Source organism: Staurois parvus, unplaced genomic scaffold (assembly GCF_062004578.1).
Source record: "Staurois parvus isolate SC_StPar_1 unplaced genomic scaffold, SC_StPar_1.0 ptg000071l, whole genome shotgun sequence".
Classification (NCBI taxonomy): Eukaryota; Metazoa; Chordata; class Amphibia; order Anura; family Ranidae; genus Staurois; species Staurois parvus.
The window spans coordinates 3,052,961-3,068,319 of NW_028317867.1; the positions used below are offsets into that span (position 1 = coordinate 3,052,961).

The 15,359-nt window shown below is 39.2% G+C and overlaps 1 protein-coding gene across 2 annotated transcripts in view; it reads right to left on the reverse strand.

The window, feature by feature from the left end:
* Positions 1–1,604: 1,604 nt before the first annotated feature.
* The window catches only part of KDR (kinase insert domain receptor), a 51,843-nt gene continuing 38,088 nt past the window's right edge, over positions 1,605–15,359 (reverse strand). For both annotated transcript variants that reach the window (XM_089669261.1, XM_089669262.1), the window contains exons 23-30: positions 14,476–14,598; positions 14,273–14,384; positions 12,574–12,673; positions 12,381–12,486; positions 12,106–12,251; positions 8,615–8,708; positions 8,453–8,520; positions 1,605–5,388 (exon numbers count right to left, since the gene is read on the reverse strand). In XM_089669261.1, the coding sequence (XP_089525387.1) occupies positions 5,175–5,388; positions 8,453–8,520; positions 8,615–8,708; positions 12,106–12,251; positions 12,381–12,486; positions 12,574–12,673; positions 14,273–14,384; positions 14,476–14,598 (963 nt within the window). In that variant the 3' untranslated portion in view covers positions 1,605–5,174. The remainder of the gene's footprint in view (positions 5,389–8,452; positions 8,521–8,614; positions 8,709–12,105; positions 12,252–12,380; positions 12,487–12,573; positions 12,674–14,272; positions 14,385–14,475; positions 14,599–15,359) is intronic.

Here is a 15,359-nt window from a genome sequence, read left to right on the forward strand (position 1 = left end):
GTACCAGGAACTATTGTTGACCCTACATGCTCCAAAGGAAGAGAGTTGTTCTAAGGGAGAAGGTGGTTGTCAAGGTGGGAAACTGCTCCTGGGCCAAGCTGACAAAAGAGTTAGAGCAAGAACCCCTGGGTTGAAGAGAACCCCAAGGCAGCAGAGGGAATGTCTGGTTATTTGTACAGTGGCATGGGAGGGTGGAGGGTGAGTAGCAGAAGAGAGCAAGATATTAGCCTGTAAACATAAAGGGATACTCTCTACCCAAGGATCCACAAGAATAAGCAGCCATCCTCACAATTGGAAAAGTTGGGGTTCATCTTCATGCTGAGGAAATCTCTGAGAACTAAGCAGGTTTCTTATTTTCAGCCTAAAGAGTAGGTGCTCCCTGCTTTCCAGATAGAAAGAAAGTATGATAACAGATGGAACTTGCCATTAAAAGATAAGTGTGTAGATTATCATTTTAAGGCTGTGGGCATGTTAATTTCATCACATGGTAAAGCTGGGTGCTGGTGATTGCATCAAAGGAGGTTGTAATTTATTTCCACTTTAAGGCTGGCTATCACAGCAGTGGACCAGTAGTAGAATTGGGAGGTTCTAGAGACATAACCAAGCGTGATGTTTCCTGTACGGTAAATTTAGTCTAGCCTCTTCCCAAGTCCCAAGTCTTCCTATTAATCCTAAAGCAGAACTCTAGTAAACTGTTGCACATCCAAAAATTTTCAATAAAGCCACAGTGAGAGATTTTTAGAGGATTTATTGCATGCATTAAAATCAGCTATCACGACTGCTATCAGCAGTCTGAGCACTGTGCTAGATCAGTTTACTAATACATTACAAACGGGAGTTCTGCTTTAAGGATGGCTATAACATTAGTTGATTGAGAAATTTGGGAGGTTGTACAGGCATGGCCAAGAGTGACTTTTTAAAAATTAAAAAATTAAAAGTTGTACTTAGTCTTGCCTACTGAATTTCCTTTATATCCTTAAAGCCTATCTAAACCCAAAAACAAACATTTAATATAAATATATTGCATCTTACAAGCTCATAAAGCTGCCAAAATCATTGTCTATATTTGTCCTTTAAAGTGGTTGTAAACCCTTACATTTACCCAGTAAAGTGACTGGTCTCAGGTGATACACAGAGATGAAATAAATCCTCCTTCACAAGTTGTGCCTGTTTATCTGCAGACTTCTCTACATGCATTCAAAGTCCAGAATTTATAACCTTTGTCTGAGCTGTCAGAAAACAAGGGATGGAGAGCTGAAGTTACACACTGCAGAGCTCAGTGAGGAGAGCTCTGAAAGATGATTGTAGGGAAGGGACACACTTCTCTTCATACAGCACACAGGATCAAAGCTGAGGCTGTCATTCACTGGCTGTGTGCTGGAACTCCCTCCCCGGTCACTTTTCTTCATTGGAAACCTCTCAGAAGTGATTTCTACTGTCAGGACATGCTATAGAGGGATATTCTTTGTTCATATTTCATGTCTGAAGTTTACAACCACTTTACGTTTATTAAATCGACTATAAGGCTAAATATCATCTCACTGGTCTATTGTCATTTCTACAGCAAGTACTGTATACCATGCACATCAACAGGGTAGGAAACATTCTTTGTAAAAATATTTTATTCCATCTTTAAATTCAAACTAATTATACATCTTACATAATTACAAACAAAAAACAAAAGAAAGTTAACCATACTTGATCATCTAAATAAATTCATTAAATAGCTTATCTGAAAGTTGTATTGAGAGTTTTTATGGCTTTTTCATCCATTAGCTATTATGCAGCATGTCAACACATTCATACGCTCAACATTTATTGACCATAAAGTTAAAATAAAATTGTTCTACAAAATGAGTGTACCAATAACATTCATCAATATAATAATTTACAGTTCATACACTGAGCTGAGCAGAGCAGAGCAATATATTGGGTTACAAACATTTTAGATGCTCTGTAACAGGCTTATTACAGTCCCAAAGCCTTCTCTGCATAGCCAAAAAGAGATCTTTTGTTTGGATTAAAAAAAAAGAGAGAGATCTTTATATATACCATCAACGGTTCATTTCGAATTTCTTCAACTGTAATATCCCTATTTTGTCTATTACAGACATACTTGTGAACTTTAAACATTTGAGTTTCTGCACATTTATATGTTGGTGCTTTCTCTGAATACATTTCCTTTTTTGCATGGGGACTGTATGAATTGTGTAGACATTCATTTGGTACTTGGTGCAGGACACAAATCTACAAGAAAAATGCTCTGCATTTGGAATACATAATGACATAATTATTACACAGCCCATGTTAAAAGCATGGATGCATCTATCAATGCAGCCATAATGCATTAACCACCCAACAAACACATATTTCAATACATGCACAACCATATAATTGTGAACTTACCCTTTAAAGTTAAACTGTAGTTAGATTTTGGGCATTCATGTATTTACATATTCTTAACAAACAGTAAATAAACATTAAACCAAGCCCTCATTGACTCCTTTACCTGTAAGCACTGTGAAGTAAATAATTCTCAAAATTCACAGCAGGGTCACTATAGTCATTCAGGTTATTCTCTCAGCATTCTCTCTCCCCTACTCCCTGAGCTCCGGCTGCTCTGTACTTACATTAGAGTAGCAGTTGCTGGGTGGGGGTAACAAGGGTAGCTGAACATATGTGAACACTTGAATGCCCATAGCCTGGCCACAGGTTCACTTTAAGCCAGGCAACTAGGATTCACAATAAAAATGCATTACAGCTGTTATGAGTATTTACATTTAAAATGTGTTTATCTTGATACACAAATAAGACATTGTAGTCCATATAGTTATAAATAACATATATTACACTTATTTCCACTCTGTTGCACTATAAATAAGTACAACAGCGTGTTCTTATTGCCTTTACATGAAAATAATTACAAGATATATACAATATATTGATCTGTGTTAGTGTTCATTTTACTTCTGATAGGTATGTGTTTGTGTGTGTCTGTTGGGTTGATTTAATAAAGGAGTGTAGACTGTTCACTTAGCAAAGTGAATTTTCATTTTCAGTGGACGTTTTCAATGAATTAGTGCAGTGTTTCTCAACATTTTTTCAGTCAAGGCACCCTTTAAATTCTGCACAATCTCCCCATTCCAAAATTTAAAAAACAAAACTTACAGTTTTAGATACCACAGCAACATCCACACATGTAGGACACCCGATATTAGAAGTGATTGTTTATTCTTTCAAAGCAAATACACCTTTGTACACTGGTACTGACTAGTATTCCAATGTTTCTTTTCTGCCTCAGTTTCTCTCCTTCACTCAGATAACGTGACCCAAGTGATGATGGAGAGGGGCAGAGAAGGAGCTAACAAAGATTCTGTGCATATCCAAATGTCCTCATTATCAACTCCGACAGCATTGGTTTTTAGGTTACTGGCGGCTAAAAGGTTGTAGTAGTGCACAAAAACCTGTGGCTTTGTGTCACTAAAAGGTGGGCTGATTCATCTCCTTGTGTGCAATTTTTGGACAATTTTTAGGCGTTTTGCCAAGGCACCCCTAAAGACATCTGAGGGTACCCCAGGGTGCCTAAACACCCTGGTTGAAAAAAGCTGGCTAAGTGAATAAGATGAAGCTCTGCTGACTTAAATTATCCAATCGTGTACGAGTAAACAATCCTCTGTTTTTAATTTTCTTTGCACTTGATTGGGTATTCTTTGCAAAGTGAATCTTCACTATAAAAATGCTCTAGCCCTTTTGTAAATCAACCCTTAAGAGTGTGACTGAAAAAAAAGGCACAGGTCTCAGTTTAGTACTGACTGTACATATTTAAATGTTGAACTGTTTGTATTGCCCTGTATTGTGACAGTATCCAATGACACCCAAGGAGGTTCTCGGTGATGGTAAAAAGTGGTGCATAATGGGTGATACACACATATTTAGACTTTTAAATCTGTAAAAACTGAGTTTGCATAGTATTTAAGGTGCCAGGTGTTTGTATTTCTGAAAACAGCAAACAAAACGGTTACTGCAGAGTTATTGCTATATCTTACATCTCTGTTATTGCCTTATTGGGGTTGATTTACTAAAACTGGAGAGTGCAAAATCTGGTGCAGCTGTGAATTGTAGCCAATCAGCTTCTAAATTCATCTTGTTCAATTAAGCTTTGACAAAAAAAACTGGAAGCTGATGGGATTCTCCGCAGAGCTGCACCAAATTTTGTACTCTCCAGTTTTACTAAATCAGCCCTATTGTGTATTATTACAACACAGATTGCACAGACAGAAAACATTATTAATAGACAAAGCTTTGGCAACTGATATATAGCATGTAGCCAGTGTATAATTCATTGACTCCTGTTCTTCAGATGACATACAATTGGGCTAATTCAACAACTGAGATCAATGGTGAACCTTTGACTGCACTACTCAGTCAAAATTAGATTTTCAAAGTTTCATGTAGACTGACAGCAACAGGTGGCAACAGGCTTTGCATAAAATAAGTGTTTCACGGCTCAAGGTTGATCTCAGTTTTACAGCACAGATATCAAGCCATCAAAGGAGGCTTCAGATAGAGCCACAAACTGAGGTTTATTTTGTTTCAGATATGAAACCATTTTCTGCAATTGTCTTAAAAACAGGATACACAGTATTGTAATATGTATCCATTGAATGCTGGAATAGATGTGGCATATCTGTAATCAGGTATACTGTACAATTACATATTCAATAACATTCAAATGTCTGCATATAACATTATTATCATATTTAGGTTTCCATGGAACCCAGTACAGCTCCATCAGTGATGGTCCAGTTGAGCCTGTTTATAAATCCATACAGTTGTTAACAACTGTTGATCTTCTCCAAGTTTGGCATTAATAGAAGGCATACACGTACACTACCAGCTTCACTAGTCTTCAGGAAATCTAGTTGTGAGTCACTCAACGTCCAGATGTGGCATGTGGCTCCCAATGATTCATACCCTGTTTCTTGAACAGTATAAAAATATATAAATGTCCATACTTTTGAGGCAAAGCCATTCCTGACCTGGTACTGAAACATCCAGGGGACCTAGTTCTGCAGAGAACTGAAATTCTGTCCTCCAGTGGTGTTGATGCAGAGCAGATTTCCATAATTTCAGTCTCTATTAGTGCATGGTGTGATGTTAATAGTTCTGAGTGTCTATACCTCAGTGCTCAGTTCGATAACAGCTTGGTGTGGTTTTGTCTCCCTGTAGTAGATCTCAAGTGAACTCCCCCTTTTTAGCAGCTGCGTTTTTTCATTGGTGTCATGTGCAGTTTCTGTGTCATCTGAGTGGTATCCCGACTGGTACTCACTGGTTTGATTTGAGGATCCTGATGTGACTGATTCTTTGCTTTTACTTGGCATCAGAATACTAAAATTAATTAGAAATACAGTAATTGTAAATGCTGTTCAGGTTTATTAAACAGTGTGCTATGGCCAAAATTACTACATCAGTAAACTGAGCAAAGCTACTTTATTGAGTGGTAAGACCATAACAATTATTATAGATATAAATACAGCTTTTAGCATAATTAATATTGTCACAGCTAGGGCCTGGGTATGACATATACTGATACTGATGCTGTCTGTGGTACATTGCAGGATTTCTATGCAAAACTGTTCAGTGAGACAATATATTCCCTACAATTTCTAGTAAACATTTGAGAGATGGAGACACAACACCTAGATGCACATTAGCATAGACAAATAGATAAATAGTAAAACAAAACACACAAAATGTAATATTCATGTTTTAACTTTTCATATTTTCAATGATACTGGTAGGCCATTGCAAGCATAAAAATTAACTCAAACATTTACTAAAGTAAGCCCTGGTTCACACTGATGCGGTGCGGAATTCACAGCGGTTTCTGTGCAAATTCCGCACTGCATCAGAATCGCACCCCGTTCATGCGAACCGCTGCGGGTGTGTATGTTAAGTTAACAACACCCCGAAAGCGTTCCGCAAAACGTGTTGCGATGTGCAGAATCGGATCGCATAGGTGTGAATACCCATGCGATCTGATTCTAATGCAGACCAAAAAAGGGTCCTGCACCTTTTTGGTGCGGGTGCGGTGAGAATAGAGCCATACATAATGTGTGGCTCCAATTGCACCGCACAAAAATCGCATGTGATTTGCACAGGAACGCAGTGCGGTTCCTGTACGAATCACATGCGATATTCCGCACCGCATATATGTGAACCCAGGCTGAGAGTCAAAATATGAATGGCCATCATCTGAGTCCAAGCATTTAAAAACTACAGATTTATGTTAGCCACAAAAAGGCAGCTGACTATATGCTGCTGAAACTCGTGCACAGTGAAAGGATTTAATTTTTTTATGGAAAACAGTCAACATTTTTAGAGATTTTATTCAATGTAGGAAAACTTGCTGCCTAGGAGTTGAAGACTTTTTCACCATGTTACATGTTACACCCATATTTAAGGGGTGACATGGTGCAAATATGATCACCACACTTCCTCCAGCTCTCTAACTGAAAGTCCTTACCTGGGTATGGAGGAAGAATCTGCAGGAGGCTTTGCACCCACAATCCACCACTGGTGCAATGCTTTGCAGGCTGATTTGCAAAAAAAAAAAAATAAATGCACATTTTTTTCCTGCAAAAATATGTGCATTTATTATTTTTTTGTAAAGTGTCAGTCTACCAAAACTGATATTTTAGCCAAAGTTGGATCCAGGTGGGCTAAGTGAGCCCCTGGCTTAATACAATATGGGGTTTACTTACTAAAACTGGAGAGTGCAAAATCTGGTGCAGCTCTGCATAGAAACCAACCAACTTATTTTTTTGTCAAAACTTAATTAAGCAAACTGAAGTTAGAAGCTGTCAGGCTGAGCGCAGATCCTGAGTCAGTCCGGAGCGGCGGAGCTCATCCCGCACCTGTCACCTGCACGCAGCACTCCTACTGGAGGAGGGACAGCACACTGAGCCAATCCGGTTCTGCTGCAGTTTACCATGAGGGACTCTGCACCCAACATGACTATGTCCTGATTGATGGATATTATATGCGCATTTCCTATGCGCGGTCGGTGAGTGCGCATTTTTGCCATACCCTCTGTCACAAGCCGTTTGAAATATTTACAGCTGTGGGATTACCTGATTGGTTTTGCACATCTATATATATTTATTTTCTCTGCACAAACTTTTTTGAACAAACTTTTTGATGTTGATCCTTTTTAGCGCTGCACTTTACTTTTATTTGTCAGAACATGAGGCTGTTGTGATTCCCTCAAGTGTTTTAGCTGCTTTATACATTTTATTTGATGAGCGCTCGCTTTATTCTATTATATTTGAAGTTAGAAGCTGATTGGCTACCATGCATTGCTGCAACCAGATTTTGCTTTCTTCAGTTTTAGTACATCAACCCCCCTATGTCTTAGATACACGAACAGCAAGGTTATCCTGTAACTGCCCATCAATCCTGTCTGTCCATCAATCAAAAGAGTGTCACACAGTTACAAATACAAGACAAAAACATGTTAGATTTTGTAAAGACTTATTTTAGATGAGTATCAATAAGCTTTTTGCTGAAGGATCTGTGATCAGGCGCCTACTCTTTTCATCAATGTACTTCCACTGATGGCTGGCAGGAGTCAGAGTTCTGCACTGATGTCCAGAACAATCTGCATTGGGTGGAGGAGGTTGAGTGATCTCATACTCCATGTTGTTCTGTTTCTGTCCAACTGGGAAATTTGTGTGTTCCAGTCCAGCTTTGCTTGTTCCAGCATTGCCTGCTGTATTTTTTAAAATATCAAATAAATAAAGGGCACAAAAGGTGTGCAGACCTCGGAACTAAAATAGAGATCTCACAAATAGAGTCCCTAAGAGATATAAGGGAGGAAATTAACACTACAGCAAATAGCAAAAACGAAATTATTAGTTTTGGCTAGACAGATATTGTAATCCCTTCATTCACCAGGAACGTTAAAACTAGTTTCGCTGCTTGAAAACATCTGACTGGGAAAGGACATGCTTACAGCTAGAATTGGGCCTGAACTGAAATAGATCAAGGAATACATAAAGCAACTGATACATGTTCAAAGAAAAGATTCTTTTTCACTTGTCAATCCTCAACTGGGAAAATCAAAAATACAACTTTATTGACTGTTAAGGGCCTTACATTATTTGTTATAGTAATTTACTATGCACAGTTATAGACAATAACAGTTTATTCAGTATAATTACAGTATATTCACATATAATGATAACATTTAAAAGCAGGTCAAATAAATCATATTATATTGATCATTTTAATTGGTCTTTTCATTGGTGTTAAGTAAGAACTGTTTCACGTTGCCTAAAAACCACCAATTCAGCTTGTAAATGTGCAGAAATACAGAACAGTTCTTACTGAATAAAAGTGAAAAAAGAGGCCAAATAAAAGCCATTTCATCTACCTAAATAACTGTGCTTACTTTTGCGTGTTCTCCAATGTCCTCAACTCTTCCGATGCAAGTATCATCCCACTATCTGTTTGGTTGTCCTAAAATATGAACAACATGTTTAATACTTGGTAGAAAATTCAAAGAATGCTGTAATATAATAACCAGCCTGCAGCCAATACTAATCATCCTTACATCAGGGGCTACTCTCACTGCAGGCTCTACAGGGATATCCTCAAACGTCTTCACACTGACAGGCCGGCTATTTCTCTTTGTGTTTTGGATTATTCTGTAGATAATAAATGATGTTAAATATATTTTATAAGAGTGATTACAATGCAAACAAAATATGATCTGCTGTTGCCTCCACATTGTGCATGATCATAAAACAGAACGTTATGAAGGTATAGTCATGGGGATGGGAAGTAGGAGACAAATTCAGTCCACAAAACTCAAAATGACAACAGTCCACCTAAGCCACATTTTTGTCCTCTGTCCTAGTTCGATGGCTCCCAAAGTATTGAAGCCATTAGATCAGGGGTGTCCAAACTTTTTTCAAAGAGGGCCAGATTGGATGAAGTGAACATGGTGGAGGGCCGAACATTTTTACGAACATTCTTTGAACCATTACAATTAAATGCAAATAAATTATTTTATGCCAAGTTAATTGCAAACGACATACTTTTTCATTTCATAACATTAAGATCAACTGACAGCTGAGTTTTCACAATGTATTGAAAATAAATTTAAAAAAAACTTACCTGCACTAATGTGAAGGGTGAAAAAGGTAGCTGGAGCTGAAGTCTCTGCTCGGCAGCCGGGAGGGGAAGAGAAACACACTTCATGCTGGAAGCCCGGCCCTGACGTCACCGCCCTCTGTCGCTCCCAGCGCGGCGCAGTCACGCATGCGCACTGCTCTCAAGCAGATGACTGTCTGCCACAGAAGGGAGGGCCATGCGACAGCCGCATTTACACAGACCAGGGAGAATGCGCCGCAGTCAGGCATGCGCACTGCCCTCTGCTCTCAAGCAGAAGACTGTCTGCCATAGAAGGGAGGGCCGTGGGAGGGCCACATTACACAGACCAGGGAGGGCTGTTGGAGGGCCGTATTAAACCGACCCCCGGGCCGTAAATGGCCCACGGGCCGGACTTTGGACATGCCTGAGTTAGAGCCTCTGTCATGTTTGTATTACTGTTTGTGTTTCTGTTGAAGGGATTTCCTCCAACATTAGTGGAAAGAGGTTAGAAATTCTGACCTAGCTTTTAATGATGTCCGTGCCTCATTATACTTGTGATAACAGCCCTTTTATTTTTTGTAAGCATGTAACATCCATAGTGAGTGAAGGATGAACTCTTTAGCGGGATCACAGACAGAAATAAAATCATGACAAAAGTTTTAACTGTTCCATAATCTGTCCTAAAGTGGAAAAATGGCTGTAGCTAGGCTTTAAAGATCATTTGCATTGGGGCTCTAAGTAGGCTACTATTGTTGACGTCCCTGAAAATGCAGGTCTCCTTTCTGTCATGATGATCTAATGCAGGCATGTCCAAAGTCCGGCCCGCGGGCCATTTACGGCCCGGGGGTCGGTTTAATACGGCCCTCCAACAGCCCTCCCTGCTCTGTGTAATGTGGCCCTCCCACGGCCCTCCCTTCTATGGCAGACAGTCTTCTGCTTGAGAGCAGAGGGCAGTGCGCATGCCTGACTGCGGCGCATTCTCCCTGGTCTGTGTAAATGCGGCTGTCGCATGGTCCTCCCTTCTGTGGCAGACAGTCATCTGCTTGAGAGCAGTGCGCATGCGTGACTGCGCCGCGCTGGGAGCGACAGAGGGCGGTGACGTCAGGGCCGGGCTTCCAGCTTGAAGTGTGTTTCTCTTCCCCTCCCGGCTGCCGAACAGAGACTTCAGCTCCAGCTACCTTTTTCACCCTTCACATTAGTGCAGGTAAGTTTTTTTTTAATTTATTTTCAATACATTGTGAAAACTCAGCTGTCAGTTGATCTTAATGTTATGAAATGAAAAAGTATGTCGTTTGCAATTAACTTGGCATAAAATAATTTATTTGCATTTAATTGTAATGGTTCAAAGAATGTTCGGAAAAATGTTCGGCCCTCCACCATGTTCACTTCATCCAATCTGGCCCTCTTTGAAAAAAGTTTGGACACCCCTGCTCTAACTGGTCCACAGTCTTTGCAAAATAAAATAAAAAGTTTTAGCTAAAGTCAGGCTTTAACCTCCCTAGCGGTATGATTATGTCAATATTTCTGTGCTCAAAGCGGTACATGTTTTTGCATGGAAATATGTTGTTTTTTTATTGTAGGCCTGTAATTTTTAGGAATAACTCACTGAAATCTGTCCAAACAAGAGTCTAGTAAACATCCCGGGTATGATAAAATATGAAACACAAAATCATAAATTATAATATAATAGATAATCATAAAAAATAATAAAATATTAATAATACATTTAATTCAATAATGTAATCAAACCAAAAACACTGAAATTTGAAATAGAGCGCCAAGTTTGCACATCACTGAGCTTCGACGCAAAATCGTTTTCAGTGTCTGATGACGAATTTCCCCACGAATCATTATCACTCAATTCTGAAAGTGGTTCTAATTTACTATCGCTGTTCTCTAGCTGGTCTAAAACCGCTTTTGAACTAAAGGGACGTTTTTTGGACGCCATGGACGTGTCTCAGTTTCCAGGCAGAAAGAACAGTAAAAATGCAGGCAGGGCACAGGACAAAGCACTAGGGACAAAATGTATGTGAAATGCTTTGATACAGTAATGTTTTACTATGTGATTTTAGTGTATTGCGTGAATGTCACTTTTAAAATTGTTGAATTTCTCGCCGGTTCAGTCCTCCGTATGTCCCATACGTCCCGTTCCGTATGGATACGTCCATACGGAACGGAACCTGGAAGGCGGATGCCGGCATCAGCCGGAGGAGATGGCCGGGGACACTGCATGGGGGACATCGCGGGAGCGCAGGACAAGGTAAGTGAAAAAGGGATCCCGGAGCAATGCTGCAGGGTAATCCTGAGTGTAGCTCGGGGTTACCGCTTTTGGTACTGAAAGTTTGCCCCGAGCTACACTCGGGAATACCGCCAGGGAGGTTAAAGTGATAGTAAACCGCTGCCTTTTTTTTCAACCTCCCAGACAATGGCATAGTATGCATCACATACTAGCACATTATGAAATACATATCTTAGATCGAAGCCCACTAGCGGCACGCTGTCACTGCTGACAGGGCTTCCATTTTCACCCGGTCTTCCTTCTGGATTCGTGTGCTCCGGCCTCCTGACTAGCCGAGCCGCGATGAGGATACTCCCGCACATGTGCACAGAAGTTTCAGCTGTGGCATGGAGTTCTGAAGGAGCGGCACAGGTATTCTGTCCCTTCAGAGCGCATGCACTGGTGCTGTCACCGGCTGCATGCAGTGTGAATATCTCCTAAACTGTGCACGTTTAGGAGATATTCACTGTGCCTACAGGAAAGCCTTATTATAGGCTTAGCTGTAGGTACAAGTTAAAAAAAAGACTTTACTACCACTTTAATATAATCTTTTTGTGACTTTTGTGTTTTTCTTCCAAACAAGAGGCAGCAATGAAAATTCTAGACATGAAAAAATACTCTGCAACATATGTCATGTTTGTAGGAAATACAGGTTATAATTAGGTCAGTACCGTATTCCGGCGGAGCTGTCATAGTGGAATTTTGCATCACACATTTCCTCTCCTTCCATACAGGAAACAGGTGAGGTCGGCATTGAGAGACCCGAATCTTCTTCGATGTTCAAAGTCACTAATATTGGAACGTAGTCTTTTCCATCCTAAGAATAAAAATGGAAACAAATGGCACATAGTATAGTCCTAAGCTTCACTAAATTATGTTTTTGAATGTTATTGATTATTTTTGGAATTATGCTCAAGCGAGGCGAAAACAAGAGAAAAATATTTACCAATTGCACATTTCTTTGCAAAACATTTCCCAGATGTTCCACTAGTTCAGTAAAGGTAGGTCTCTGTAAGGGATCCCCCTGCCAGCAGTCCAGCATTGTTTGATATCTGGTGCGAAAAAATCAAGTCAGTAGGTTAAACCCTTTTTTACTGTTAGGTCTACCTGATGTTCCTTCTGCTGTGTGGGTGACTTACATTTCCACAGTTGCGTAATCTGGAGCTCTCATCCGTGTCCCCTCTTTTAACCTTCTGCAGAAATCTTCATCAATCTGGACACCAGGATATGGGGATCCGCCTAAAAGAAAGATGTTGGTCATTTAGGACCCATTCAAAGTGTTGTGTTGCGTAAATGCATTTTTTTTTCATTTGTTAATGTGCATTGTGTTAAGGGAATCTATTCCTTTTAAATGGGATCTCAATGCACTTTAGTGCACAGAAAAAAAGACAAAAGCATTATTTGTGACAGCACTAATATAATAATAATGATGATAATAATAATAATACAGTAATAATGACTCTTAACAACTTGCGCTCCTGAGGATTTACCCCCCTTAATGACCAGGCCTCTTTTTGTTACTTGGCGCTGCACTAATTCAACTGATAATTGCGCTGTCATGCAATGCTGCACCCAAACAAAATTTATGTCCTTTTTTCACACAAATAGAGCTTTCTTTCGTTGGTATTTGATCACCTGTGTGCTTTTTATTTTTCACACTATAAACAAAAAAAGACCGAAAATTTTGAAAAAAAACAATATTTTTTACTTTCAGTTATAAAAAATATATAGTAAACTCAAAGTTAGTTATACATTTAGGCTAAAATGTATTTTTTGGTAAAAAAAATCCCAATAAGTGTATATTGATTGCTTTGTGTGAAAGTTATAGCGTCTACAAACTATGGTATAGATATTGAAATTTACACCATTTTTTTGCTATACAGCACTGTGCTAGTTTAATGGACAATTGCGCGGTCATGCAATACGGTACATAAATGAAATTTATGTCCTTTTTTTCACACAAATAGAGCTTTCTTTCGGTGGTATTTGATTGCCTGTGCGTTTTTATTTTTTGCGCTATAAAAAAAAAGCTAACAATTTTGAGAAAAAAAAACTATATTTTGGACTTTTTGCTATAAAACATGTCCAGTAAAAATAATTTAAAAATCAAATTTCGGCATAAATTTCAGCCAAAATGCATTCTGCGACGTGTTTGCTAAAAAAAACCCAATACGTGTAAATTAATTGGTTTATGTGAAAGTTATAGCGTTTACAAATGGCGGGAAAGATACTGGGATTTTTAATTTTTTTTATACTAATAATGGCGGCGATCAGTGACTTATGGCGGCGATCAGCACGGGAACACGCTGATCCGGAGATATAAACTCTTCTCTCCGGATTAGCATGTAAGGAGCTGACAGCGAACTGACAGAAAGCACAGCTGCAGTGTAAACACTGCAGCCGTGCTCTCTGTCAGTGATTGCCGGTAATCGCCGGGACACAGCAGGTAATGACCGGCCGTGACCCGGTGACTGACACCTGCGGCCGCGATTGGCGGCGCAGGTAGGGCAGTGGCGCGCCTCGTGCGTGCCCCATACCTGTTTTACAAAATCACGTTTTAAAACGTGGTTTTGCGCAGCTATGCCGCCCTGCCACCGTATTTCTACAGTGGCTGGTCGGCAAGAAGTTAAAGGCTGGAGTTGGTTCAACTTATTCCAATTAGCCAATACAAAAGAAAATTATTTATAAAGGACTACAAAAATAAATAAATAATGGTTGACTATATCCAGCAACTGCTATGATGAATCATTAAGAATGGCATCATGGTCAGACTAACATACGGATTTCCTGTACATTTATTTTCCTCCATTAAGGCAGAAATATATATGTGTGACTCACCTAATGAGAAGATTTCCCATAGCAAGACCCCAAATGACCACACATCGCTTTGTGTTGTGTAGACTCTGTCAAAAATGGTCTCTGGCGCCATCCATTTGAGAGGAAGCCGGGCCTTCAGGAGGAGTTGAGTAGTTAGTAGCAAATAATGAAAAACAAGATAACACTAGAAAAAGATTTAAGATTCTAAAACTCTAATTACTTACATCCCCTTTCCGTACATAATCTGGATCTTTATAGACATCACGTGCCAAGCCAAAGTCGCAGATTTTGACCACGTTGTTGTCAGCCAGAAGTATATTACGAGCTGCCAAATCCCGATGAATGCACTGTAAAAACAGCAGCACTGAGTATTAAACTATTTGTGTTTACAACTTCATATTTCAAAAAAAAAATATGTTTTAGCAGATATTTTGTTGCAATAGCATGTTTTATGTCAGTTTAAGGAAGACTTTCATGTATGTCTATTAAAGTATATGTAAACCATAAAAAAGAAGAAGTCAGGAAAGAGTTAGAACACTGTTGGGTTTTTATTGTAGTCTGATAGGGCTATTTTTCACTTTGCAAGGGAATTTTCATTTAGCTTGTCTCATAAATGAAGCTGTGCTGGCTTCAATCAACCAATCATGTGCAATCAATATCCTGTTTTTAGTTCATTTTCCTTGGGTATTCATTGCAAAGTGAATTTTCTCCACATTTACATAGTTGAATAAACATTCTCCTGAAAAGCAAAAATTCACTTTATGAAGTGAACATGTTCTGATCCTTTAGTAATTGGATCTCTATTTGTATTGATATAAAGAATGATGGAAAATTCAATAATTTACAGTTGTTATCAGAAGAGATATCTCCCATCGCATTCTGTTGTTTCATGGTACACAGACCCTAATGGGACACAGACCACAAAAAAGTAATGGTTTTAACTATTTCATAATCTAATCTCAAAGAAAGCTTTGGCTTTAGATATACTTTATTTAGTTTGGGGAGAAGGTAAAAGAGCATTTTCAGCGTAACATCTTTCTGGCGTTCTCATCACTGTTCATGATACTGTACCTGTGAAAATTTTATGTTAGCCCCATTTTATATGGAA